The sequence below is a fragment of the Zophobas morio genome, unplaced genomic scaffold (genome assembly GCF_036711695.1).
Source record: "Zophobas morio isolate AGI-343-1 ecotype UQ-CSIRO unplaced genomic scaffold, CSIRO_AGI_Zmor_V1 ptg000044l, whole genome shotgun sequence".
Taxonomy (NCBI): domain Eukaryota; kingdom Metazoa; phylum Arthropoda; class Insecta; order Coleoptera; family Tenebrionidae; genus Zophobas; species Zophobas morio.
In genome coordinates this window covers 782,713-795,098 of record NW_026972149.1, presented here as the reverse complement: position 1 = coordinate 795,098, position 12,386 = coordinate 782,713, and the positions used below count along the sequence as shown (strand labels likewise).

Below are 12,386 nucleotides of genomic sequence, written 5' to 3'. Positions count from 1 at the left end.
GTATGTAATTTATTAAATTAAAAGTAATATAGGAGAAAAAGCAAACTATGAAGCAAACAAAGTTATTAAGATACATACTTAAACCGGTAATTAGATTGTCAAAAATGAATTACCGCAATTTAAGTGGAAGAAAGCTACGTTGTAGCGTTAATGAGGAAAGGTAAAATGAGCGTTAAGAATCGAGAGGGTGAACGTCCCAAGAAATAATACAATATTGCAACTGATGAAGAGAAAAAGTTTGAAGTACTGTTGACGCTCGCGAAGCACTCAAACAAAGTTTATTTGTTTGGTCTTCTACGTTTTGGAGAGTTTCGTCAAATAGACGTCTGAGCAGCAACCTAAAGTAGATTATAAGCAATATAGTGCGATGAAATAGCGAGGATGTAGCGTTAGAAAAAGTAGTCTAGACGGTATTGTGGCACCGCCAAAGTGCACATAGTCCGAAGTGTGAACCGATCTTGAGCGCGTGGTGGATAGGAGCCGATAATTAAGGGGCGCGTTATCCAGTGGGGGATCTTTGGGGGTCCTTAATGAGTGTCGATTTGACTAATAGAAGAATAGGAATTGATAATGCGAAATGTTTTACGAGGAAAGTAGTCGAAGGACAGGCGCAATAGTCCATTTAAAATAACGATTCCCCCTATACTGATGGCAAAATCGCGACGCTTGCGCGACGCGGAGAGAGACGACCGCAAGTACGCAACCTGCGCAACGCAGATAGTAGGTACAGTATACTGAAGACTTTTCAGGTCACATTTCTCCAAGCTGCACCAACGGGAAATCAATACCGAGCTTTTTTACAAGTACCTAATGCCCCACATTGCAAGCACAGTCATCGCCGTCAGCGTGTGCCGTCGCCGTTGCTAACTCGACGCCTCCTCCTGGCCAAGGCATGCTTCTTGTGGCAGCCTAGTGCCCACCGGGATAGTGTGCTCCACAGAATGGGATAGCGACACCGATCCTGATACACTTTCCAACTGAACTAATCAGGTTAGTTTTCAAAGCCGACGACACCACACGCCATGTGTTTTTGTATCGTACCCGTCAACACGCCAGTTTTAACACTTTTACGGCAAACATCGATCTTGTTTACATAAGCACGCTATTCCTCTCAGCACGTTTTCGCTGCATCGCGAGCCTAAAACTATTCTTCCGCAAAGTTTTGCATCATCCGCGCTGCTGCGCCAGTTCTGCTAACGCCCGGACTCCCAAACTTTTCAAATTCTTCGCAAACTTTGCCGCAGAAAGCCGCACTCGTGCTCCCTTGGTCGCAGGACCGTAACCCTTTTTGACCGCGGAATTTGGGGCGTCCCTGACACAAGAAGCCCGAACTAAGACACGTACGTATAAATAGCACTAATTTAATTCATACTGAGTTATTATGCACGTAAACTTTCGTGACTGGTTCCTGTATCTGGGAATCCCCATCGAAAGCTCCGTTAAATTCGGCCGCTTTTTTGCGACGAAAACGCGCTTTTATTTTGTTTATTTGAAACCTCTGGGCGTTTTAGCAGCTTCGGTGCGAAATTAATTAAATGCGTCACTGAGTTGTTCATTTCACATACGAAATTTTACAATGGCCACTGGCACTCGTCTGAATAAAATAATTTCCTTGATGGTTTAACACCAAGCGGAGTTGAAGTTCCAAGTTTAATTTCACTTTGGAACTTTCATGTCACTTTAAAGCGACGCAACAGCCAAACCCGTTTCGTTTCGAACTTTTTATTTCTGATGCGGTCGACTGCAAGACGTTTGCCAACTATTCTCTAATTGTGAGCGGTAAACTTTCCGGTAATGTCATACTTGAGATTATGAGGGTCTTTGCCTAATTGGTTGCGGGTCGTTAGCCCTAATTTATGCACTGCTGCAAAAAGGTTGCTCTTTTTGGGTGGACCCTCATTGTTGGCTTTTTCACCGGACCCCAAATTTAACGATTCTTTTATCTTACGATCGCAGGAAATATGGAAAACAACAACTATTTATATTTGCTTGATTGGGATCAATTCATTTGAATTCTACAGTCTTGGTAAACAACTGATTAGAGTTGTCTCGACCTAAACAGTTCGTGTGAGTATCGTGTTAACTTGCCGTCTTTTCCCTGTCCACTTATTTCATAACAAGGAAAAAAATTAAGCTCGATTGATCTTCATCATAAACATATCGCCATTAGCCTCATTGCGTCAATTAACTGAGGCCATTATCTGACAGATTTCAAATAGAGCTTGACCCCTCATACAAACTTGATAAAAAAATGCACGTGTCAGAAGTTTTTGAAAATTTTCCTCCTTCCAAAATGATACCATGTATAAAACAAGTACGAAAAAAAATTGGCGTTGAACAAGCAAACTGTCTTTTTCGTTGTTGCTCGTTAAGCGCCAATTTGAAGCTTTTTGTTGATCGCACCTTATTATATTGTCAACGTCATTGAACGAAAAACTCTGTATACGGTCTTATCTTTTTTTAGTAAACCCAGATAGACATATAAAGAAACGGACAATTGGCGTTGTCAAAGTACAGCTATAATTTTTACGACTCCTATAATATACTTGCATATAAACGACTTTGAAATAGAGTTTCACTTTGAATTGTATTATTCTGTGGAAATCACGTCACATCACACTGTTTATGGCGATACTAGCTAATTTGTCTGAATCGCACTGGAAAATATAAAGTTGCAAAATTAAATGCTTTTCCTGTATTTATTGTTTTATAACACTTTTTTCAACATTACGACAACTCGCCGAAATATTTAATAAAGATAAATTTTGAATAGCACATGGTGTTTAATCAGCCCGCATATGAATACTATGCGATAAAAAACCGTAATTAAAATTGCAGTTGATCTTTTGGTGTACATGTGATTATGACGCATTAAAATATTATTTTATATTAAAATGAAGGTCTCACACCCCCGTTCCTTTTTAGTTCATATTTATGACTCTATCATCTTTGTCCTTAATGTGTCACATTTGTTATTCTACATTAAAATGTGTTGTAGTTTCATTCGCTGGAAAAGGCAAATTGTATTTCGCTTTCCACACCAAAATTGACGAGCCTTGACACTTTTATTATGCAACACATAATACATTCGACACACATTTTACGAATAATTATTATACCCAGCTCTGCAAATGTATTTTAGTCTAAAATTAGAATTAATTTTATTAAATGATAACCATCGTTAATAAAATACGGAAATTTATGTCGATATTAACTCTTATCGCCAGAAATATATTTCTATAAATTTATAGCTTAATTAATATTTCGTACTTAGCAGTAATACCACGTGATTACTAAATTTAGCACGTCAACGTATTTAGCAAAAAAGTTGCATGCAGTAGAAGCGTTAAAGCCAATGATTTGTATGGTATTACAATATTGTTATAATTTATGCGATTGGTACGTTGCGACGTTCGAATCGTTTCTTTTTGCGCTAAAAATAGAAGCAGGTCCATCAGTTTAAGGAGTGTATGAGGCAGCCTTTGTGTTTTGAACAATGTTAATAAATTTTGTTAGAGATTTTTATTCCTTTAATAAAACTCGTAAACAACATTATATGAGGTAAAGTCAAAATTAAATTCACTGTAAATCGTCGAAAAACTCCACATCCGCAACAGAAGCCTACATTGTTATAAACATCTCTTTGTAAAATATTGTACATTGTTTGCAATATGTGGGGAAAACATCACTTTAGAAGGGTAAAACGAGGGTGAAAACACGGTCGAAAGTCGTCCTTACTGCATATAAAAGCTGAATTTTGACGTTTCCATTACCGGTCGGTAAAAATGACCGGCCTTTCGTGTGAAACGTCAAACGTCAACTAATAAATAGCTATTCATTTCGACAATATCGTCGAAACTTGGGCGTGCGTTGTCTTATTTCTCATTTTAAAAGAAAAACTCGATAAAACGAAAATTGAATTATGTAAAATCGCATACTTCAAAGCAATATTGCTTGTTTCTGGAACGTCTCGTAACGAAATATAGTTATTCCGAGAATACAGGCGGTTTAATTTGAATTTCCTGCAGAGGTGTGTTAAAAATTGGCATTTTTGGAATATTTGCGCGAAAGCGAAACAGCTTCGCTTTAGGATTTTTTCCCCTCTTTAAAGCGATTCGATCACGTGACGTGTGTCAAAGTAATCAAATCGTTAATCGTTTCCACAAAGAATACCTACAATTTCTAATATCTTGGATTCAAAATTTATTGTTTCGGTTTGGGTTATTCAAGCGAAGAGCACTTGTTATCGATTTTATTTTCTGTTTATTATTTATCGAATTATGAAATCCAACTTCACAGATGAACTCAACAATGTGCATTATTAAAGACGGTCAAAATTAGATTTAGATCAAAATAAAACGATCCACTAGGATGAAATAAATTCTGTATTTATCCTCATCTCCGCGAATCTAATCATATCCAGCATTCCAGTGCTCAGCGAGGCGGATAAAGGGTGGTTATAAATCACATTTTTCACAATCATAACGATAATGAATGTATATAAACGGCAAAAAAATTACATTTCTCCTCAGGCCAAACGTAAAAACAACTCGTGTAGGAGTCGTGATATTTTGTTTCGTTTTTCGACGAATAAATGTGGAAAGTAAACCACGTTTCCATTAAAAATAACATTCATTGATATGTAAACAGAACAAGTGCCCTCATCTTGTCTGCTCTCATTAACAAATTAAAAAGAATTTTCAATTTGGCAGGTGCTGGTTTTGCGTTCAATTAAAAACTTAAAATTTTCGAGGCAAACGAGCAAAAATGCGCACTCATTCGTTCATTATGTGTTAATATTAAATCAACTTATTTTAGCCTACGCTGAATAAAATACGGCTAATGTTGCCACGCCATTAGAATAATCGATATATGCAAAACACTTAAACTTAATCATACTATATCATTTAACACGCATATGGTTTTGCGTTACAATATAAAAATAAGTTATTTGGTCAATACGTCATTCAATTTACATTAAGGGGACATTAATGATAATGAAACACCCCAGGAAAGCCTTTTCATTTTGCGCGAAATATACCGAAAAGAGCTTTCTTACTTCTCCATTATACTTTTATCCACAGTTCGTGGCTTTACTGTGCTCATTTTATACTTGTTTGTACACATTTTTTCTCCTGATCCGTACTGCGCCACATATCCAGTTATTACACTTCCTGCTGCAATATCAAGGAAGGTTCCTGCTAAATCGAGGCCCAAACCCAAGTTTTACTAATTAACTTTATGTAAAGTCCAAATTCTATTCATTAAATTTGACCTACTAGAAAATATATAATGGATTGGTACTCGGAATAAATTTTACAACAAAATTACTCTGTATATAGTTTCAAAATAGTAAGAAAACGATACGGTCGTTTTAATGTAATAGAATAGCTATGATTCATGCTTATTACGTCTGACGCATATTCGTCTAGTGATGGAGTACAAGCTAAAATGTCCGCATAACCAAACGAACAAATATTTTTACTTTGAAATTTTATCTGAGGTGCTTTTTGTAATATAGATCGCAAAAACCAGGATATTATTTTAAAGAAAGACCTACGATTTTCTTTTGGTTATTGATAGTAGTTGCAGTTTTATGTGTTAAAATAAATATCTACATGCCATTTCAACTCAACAAAAGTATGAAACATCTGAAGGAACTTTGTTAAAAATATCCTGCGTTTTATGTATTTAACGTTCGGAAATTGAAAGTGTGCAGACGTCAATTGTGTCAAATGACCAATAGTTACCTTTTTTGGTATCGGATTAGTATAGCAATTTAGCAGTTATAGTTTAGGCTGAAAATTATTGATTACCAAATGGTGTTCTTGTTGGTATAAAGTGTACACCGTAGGTGTGTATTTTGATTTTGGCTTAGTTCCAGTAGTTACAGTGTTACATTAAAAATGCATGTGGAATAGTTACATGGAAGAGCGCACGGAGCTGGACCTATATGAAACTGGTTTACACGTTCATTCATACTTGGTCGGTTGCTTCAATTGTTCCCGCAAGTTTCAGTATCGAAATCTTAGTTCCAAATACCGTCATTTATGTGGTTGCCGTTGAATTATCAGATTATGTTCCGCAGCACCGTTCCGAGTTTAATGTGACTAGACAAGAGCTCATTGAGGTGAATGCTCAAGTGCTACATTTAGAACCGCAATAAAATACCACAGTTCCAGATGCGGAAATAGAACAATTAAAACGGTTCCAAAAATCCTAGAGATTGCGTATCTCTATGTTATTAGCTACGTTTCATGTCATTGGATTCATCATAAATTAATTGTAGTGAGGTGAAAATGTGATACAAAAATCGTAGGGGTGATATTGTTAGTTTAGAACAAAAAAAAAAGTGTTATTATGAAGAAAAGTACGATTTGTCTCTTGGTTGTTGACGGTGGTTATAGTATTATATGTCGAAGAAAATTGCCTGTAATCTATTTCGAGCTCAACGAGGGTGTAGAGTGTCTAAAAGAACTTTACTAAAAATGTGTGATAATAGCGATTTTAGGAGAAAATAATATGCATTATTAGTCCTTTGTGCAAAAGCTGCAATTTTGCTGGAAGCTATCTGCCTATTATGTGTTTAAGGTTCGGATATTGATTTCTGAGTTCGCTCCGAGCACATCATCATTTATTATTGCAATTTGCTAATCTATAGTACACCCACGATTTTTGCTGGCCGTAATAAAGGAGGGTTTGAAGCTTGTATATTTATTTTCCAGGACGGAGTTACCTAATAAATTAAACAAACAAAAGCTAATTTGTTTATTGGCCCGATAACATCTCCACGTAATTTCGCATTATTAAAATTATTGCTTGTTTACTTTGAACAGTGCACTAATGAATGACATGCGTAACTGCGAAATTTCGAATAATTAATTATTTCCACGACGTAATCGTTAGGAAAACCGTAATTATGTTCACCGGCTCAAAAACCGCTCCATTAACGTTTCACGTTACCTATTATCTGCGCAATGCTAAATTTTATCGCCTTCTATAACATCGACCTTTAATATTTTGGATTTATAGCTAACGCAATTTATTTGCGCCATTGACGCTTATTTAATGAAACACATCACTCCTGCCAATATTGAAAACGAAAAATCCTCACACTTTTTCTGCGAAAATATCGATCGCGTTCTCTCTTTCTTCTCTTCAGATCACTTTTCTATTATTCATCAGCGAAATTGAGGCCTTCGACCCCGATCCTCGCCAATAAAACGCGTAATTATCGAAAATCCCCCAGCTAGGCATTCGGCGAGTCACTCAAACCGATGACAAAACGCTTGTAGGGAACTTTCGTTCACCAATACTTCGGTCAATAACTTGTTTATCATTTCCTTTGACAACGCAGTTGCAGATATGCACCACGCAAATACGCGTCAAAATTGTTTATCATCAAGCTTCCCCAGGTTTACGCTTATCAGCTTTATATTATTTACGGATTACGGGATAGGGTTATCCTTGTCTGATAATGATTCATGTATACAAATAGATTCCAAACAGATAGCAAAGCATGTCGAAAAAAATTGGTGTACGAGATCAGACACGTTTAATTATCTTTTGAGTTTCCGTCGCTAGACATAATGTGGCTTCATAAGCGCCTTTCCACAATCCTCTGTCTTGAGACTCTCTTTTCCACCGGGTACTCTTACTTACTCTAAATTGGTTCCTTTATCCGTCTTCAATACCATTTTAATCCTCCATCTTGGAAACGGTGCCAGAAGTTCTAACATATTATCTCCCGAGCGTGAACTACCCTAGTAATGCTAAACTACTTCCTGACTTGTTTGTCTTTTTCATAAAATCCTTGAACGGACACCTCTAATCAACGGACAATTTTTAAGAAACTGAAAGTGTATTAGCAAATGTAATCAAGTAAAACCTCCTAACAACGGACCTTCTCAACAGCGAACGCGGACGGTAAAATTTGGTACCATTTTAATAATTTTCATAGAAATTTACCTCTGCACAAGGGACAGATTTATTTGTTATTATATCTGGTAAACAGCTCAGGTACTGTTGACGGATTAACTAATTTTGAGTACCGCCCACGGTACCCTATCATAACATACTAATGGTTTTCTCGTTATTCCATTTAATCCATTGTAGGGTTTACCGGTTTTCCCAAAAATTAATTTTAAAAGTGTATGTTAAATCCTTTCAAATGATTGTCGGCAGCACTGCACCGGTAATTCATTATTTCCTAAATTCTTAAATCTTCTTATCGTTAGGTATGTTTCTCGCAAATAAAATGTTAGGAATTTAATAACGAAAAAGTGGCGGTTATTTCACTTAAGTGAGAAAGTATAAATATCTACCTGTCTTGGGATAATCTCACAGTATATATTCAGTATACGTATACAACAAATATAATAACAACAATAATTTCTGAGCCACCACAGCTGTCCGTTGTAGAGAGGTTTTGCTGTATATACATATATGTGCTTCAGATGTTAAAAGTTTACTTGATCCAATCCTGCCACTCCACTCCCTCTTCAACCTTTTTCTTCAATCCCCCATCGTCTTCGCTTTTATTTGTTAATGTCACTTCTAGATATTCAAATCTTGGATCAACTCGAAAAAATATTACCCTCCTTTAATATCATCTCTAAATTGAATGAACAGCATGGGAGACATGCCGTCACCTTGTCTTATTAACTTATTAGTCGTCTATTAACGGCAAAACTGTGTGACGCTCAATTTTCTTCATAAACTTCGTTCCAACACTCAAAATGTATTCATGCGTTCCGAGAGTTCAAAAGGTGGATTTTATTTTTCAATTCTAGCGAATCCCAAGTTCAAGAGTCTTTGTTATTCGTAGCATCCTACGACTCAGTTATTTAATTGATGTTGTTGTTGTTTAAAAAGCTTTTTTTGTTGTGTTTTTTACGAGCAATCAGCGTAGGATTCAGCTCAATTTTTTCAGAGCTGACGATCCTCTGTTTTCTTTTTTATTTACGATCTCTGATGGAGTTTTCCTTAATTTAATGAGCACGACATAATTAGAAGAAAAGCCGATTTGCTGTAGCATATCAACCGAAAATAAGTCCTGTGTGTTAGACATAATTATAAAGGAATTTTCTCTGGTTTTATCGTCTTTCGTTCGTCTTATATTTTTAATTAAAAACCGTCTTGGAAGTTCAGAAGGAGCAGAAGTAACAAATTATTTTCGAGTACTTTCCGCTTTTATATTGTAACTCCACTTAAAATTCCATTTATTGCAGTTAATTGAAGTAAATAAATGCAGCTATTTTCCACTCACAATTTTAATTAATAATTCATGTTTATTGTAATAACTTCGGAAGTTCTTGAAAGTTAAACAAACTCAATTAGTTTTTCTTAAGTTGTTTTGTTTGGAAGTATCGATTATTGTTTGTCTGCTGAATATTTTTACTGCTGTCATTAGCATCAAGCGCCGGATGATTTAGAATAAATTATTCCTATTCGCTCAATAAACTTCAGTAACGATTTAAATAACTGAAATAACTATAAAAATAAATATTAGATTTCACAGCCGTGTTAACTTGTCACGAATAAACTATAACTAATAAACAATGGCAAGTGTCAATTCTAAAAACTTCTGTACAATAATTGTGTTTTGGTAATAAAATCAATTAATTAGCCGGCACTTATTATCATAAATAATTGTTATTTCAATACAGTTGCATAAAATGTAGATTTATGAAAATGAAATTTTCACTCAAATTTGACTCGATTTTGGTAGGAGTGGTTTGTTCTGGATAAATATTTTCTTGGACCAGACAACAAAACAAACTATAAAAAAAGACAACGATAGGCACGTAAATATCAATATTGCTAGAAGAGACAAATAAATGACAATTTACAAAGAAAGTCATTATACAGTGTAAACGTACACAGTGAGCTTATAGAATTTTGTTCACAAAATAAGTCAGTGAGTGTGTTTAGATCGGCGATATTTTGTGTGTACAGTTTTTCATGTGGTGATTAATCCGACACATGTGAATTCTGCACACTAAAGCACAAATCTTTGGTCTGACTGAGATTTTCACGTCAAAGAGATCTTAAATCACGTTTCACTCATCCAGATCGCTTTGAAAATTTTCCATAAAGCCACAATGAAACCTGTAAACATTCCCTCACAAGCGAGGCATTCTATATCTGTTTTTTCAAAGCAATACAATAACTGAATCCTGCAGTCACTTACACATGTTATGTAACAATATCTCTCTATATTTCCAAGTAAACACCGCAGCACAGGCATTTTTTTTCTTCAAATTAATATAATGTTTGGGCGCTGTGCGTTGTTGCGGAATTCATTCCAGTTATTGCGCGTTTAAAATTCTTCTGGTTTAGTAGTTATAAAATAAAACAAAACCCTAAAGTATTGATTTTCTCGTCTCATGCCGGGCTTCGCTAATAAACTTCTTTAACGTTTTTTCAGATTGGACGAGAGAAGCAAGGAAGATGATTGATCCATCTTCATCTGAAGAAGACAGTGAAGAGGAACACGCCCCTTCACATGCGGGCCACCACACCGCCGCTCATCACCACCACCAAACCCACCACCACCACCCGGTAAGCCTGCGACATTAGCGTGTTTGCTCTACGTGAGACGACATATATCTACTTGAACTATTAAATTAAATAATTAATTAAATTAAATTAAATTACTCTAAATGAATTTTGCGGTCATAGCGAAGGTGTACAATAGGAATTTCTTGCAGTTGAGGAGAATAGTCGTCTAGGTAAGCGAAGGTTATTTCGTATCCACTTAGTACAATCGATATAATATCTAAATCGAATTTTAATCATATGTATTTGATATCAATATATCTACATATTATTAAAGATTCATATTATATCTGCCCAAAACTGCATTAAGTGCTCACACCTATTCCCGATTTTGTTTCCAATACAGTGGTTCCCTTATTCAGAAGGATATCGACATGAGATAAAAACTAGGTTTAATGATAAGATGAGTAGTATATTAAAAACTGAATAACGTGTTATTTTTCATTTTTATTGAACAATTCACACTGCCATCTGTGGCACTTGTGTACTACAAATGCGTGGAGTTTTACGTAAATCACCTTAAAGAAATATATTACAAAGGTTTTATTCCATCTGCAAATCCTTTATTACATTTTTCGGTAGGTAATCAAATGTCCAATGAATAAATTTCCAATATATCGTCCACTCGAACTGGTGTTTAATCATATGAAAATATTAAATTGGGACTTATTGCCATTCGGTTTATTGAAACAATTTAATATTCTTGTTTTTCCTTAAAATGCTTTCCGTATGTATTGATTTCCTCTAAATTTTTCAGGGTAATAATTGTTGGATTTATTGAGCACTAGGCTGTGAGAATGCAGATAATACTAAAATATACAAGATATACTCATAATTTTTGGCGTTTTTCAATTTCCGTCGGCTAGCAGGATACATTACGCATAGATAATGTCCAAAACTATAGAACCAATGACTTGAAGTTTCTGGCTAAGATAGATAATCAAAAATTTGTTATTCATGTTTTCCAAAAACGTGATGACGTCATGTCCAATTAACGAGTGGTAATGATCAGTATGAAATGCGAATTTTTTAAAATTTCTAAAAATGTCGATATTTCAATAGTCGATTCTGGAAAAACGATTGCAGTTATCAAAAAAACGAGGCCGGAAGTGAGTTCTAGAGCTCGAAATCTATTAAAAAATGCGTTTAGTTAAGTTTCGAAAATGTCAAATTTTGGCCGAAATTTGAAGAAGGGGGGACCATTGGAAAAATTTCACTTTTAAAAAAGTTGTCTAAAAATTCTGAAAAAATTCAGGGATGTAGATCTCGACTTGCTGATTCCAAAAATATAGAATGTTTATGGTCACGGAGCAAAATTTTCGTTAGAGTCGGTGTGAAATGAGAATTTTTTGATATTTCTAAAAATTTCGATATTTCAACGGTCGATTCTGGAAAAACGGTTGCAGTTATCAAAGAAACGATGCCGGAAGTGAGTTCTAGAGCTCGAGATCTACAAGAAAATGTGTTTAGTTAAGTTTCGAAAATGGCAAATTTTGGCCGAAAATTGAAGAAGGGGGGACCATTGGAAAAATTTCACTTTTAAAAAAGTTGTCTAAAAGTTCTGAAAAAATTCAAGGATGTAGATCTCGACTTGCTGATTCCAAAAATATAGAATATTTATGGTCACGGAGCAAAATTTTCGCAAGAATCGGTATTAAATACGAATTTTTTGAAATTTCTAAAAATTCCGATATTTCAACGGTCGATTCTGGAAAAACGGTTGCAGTTATCAAAGAAACGAGGCCGGAAGTGAGTTCTAGAGCTCGAGATCTACAAGGAAATGTGTTTAGTTAAGTTTCGAAAATGTCAAATTTTGGCCGAAATTT

At 35.3% G+C, this 12,386-nt stretch overlaps 1 protein-coding gene across 1 annotated transcript in view; it reads left to right on the top strand.

The window, feature by feature from the left end:
* The first annotated feature begins 744 nt into the window (after positions 1-744).
* Cadps (Calcium-dependent secretion activator) overlaps positions 745-12,386 on the top strand; it is a 37,787-nt gene continuing 26,145 nt past the window's right edge. Inside the window, 2 exon segments of the mRNA XM_064072250.1 lie at positions 745-990; positions 10,430-10,563. Of these exon segments, the coding sequence (XP_063928320.1) occupies positions 10,453-10,563 (111 nt within the window). The 5' untranslated portion in view covers positions 745-990; positions 10,430-10,452.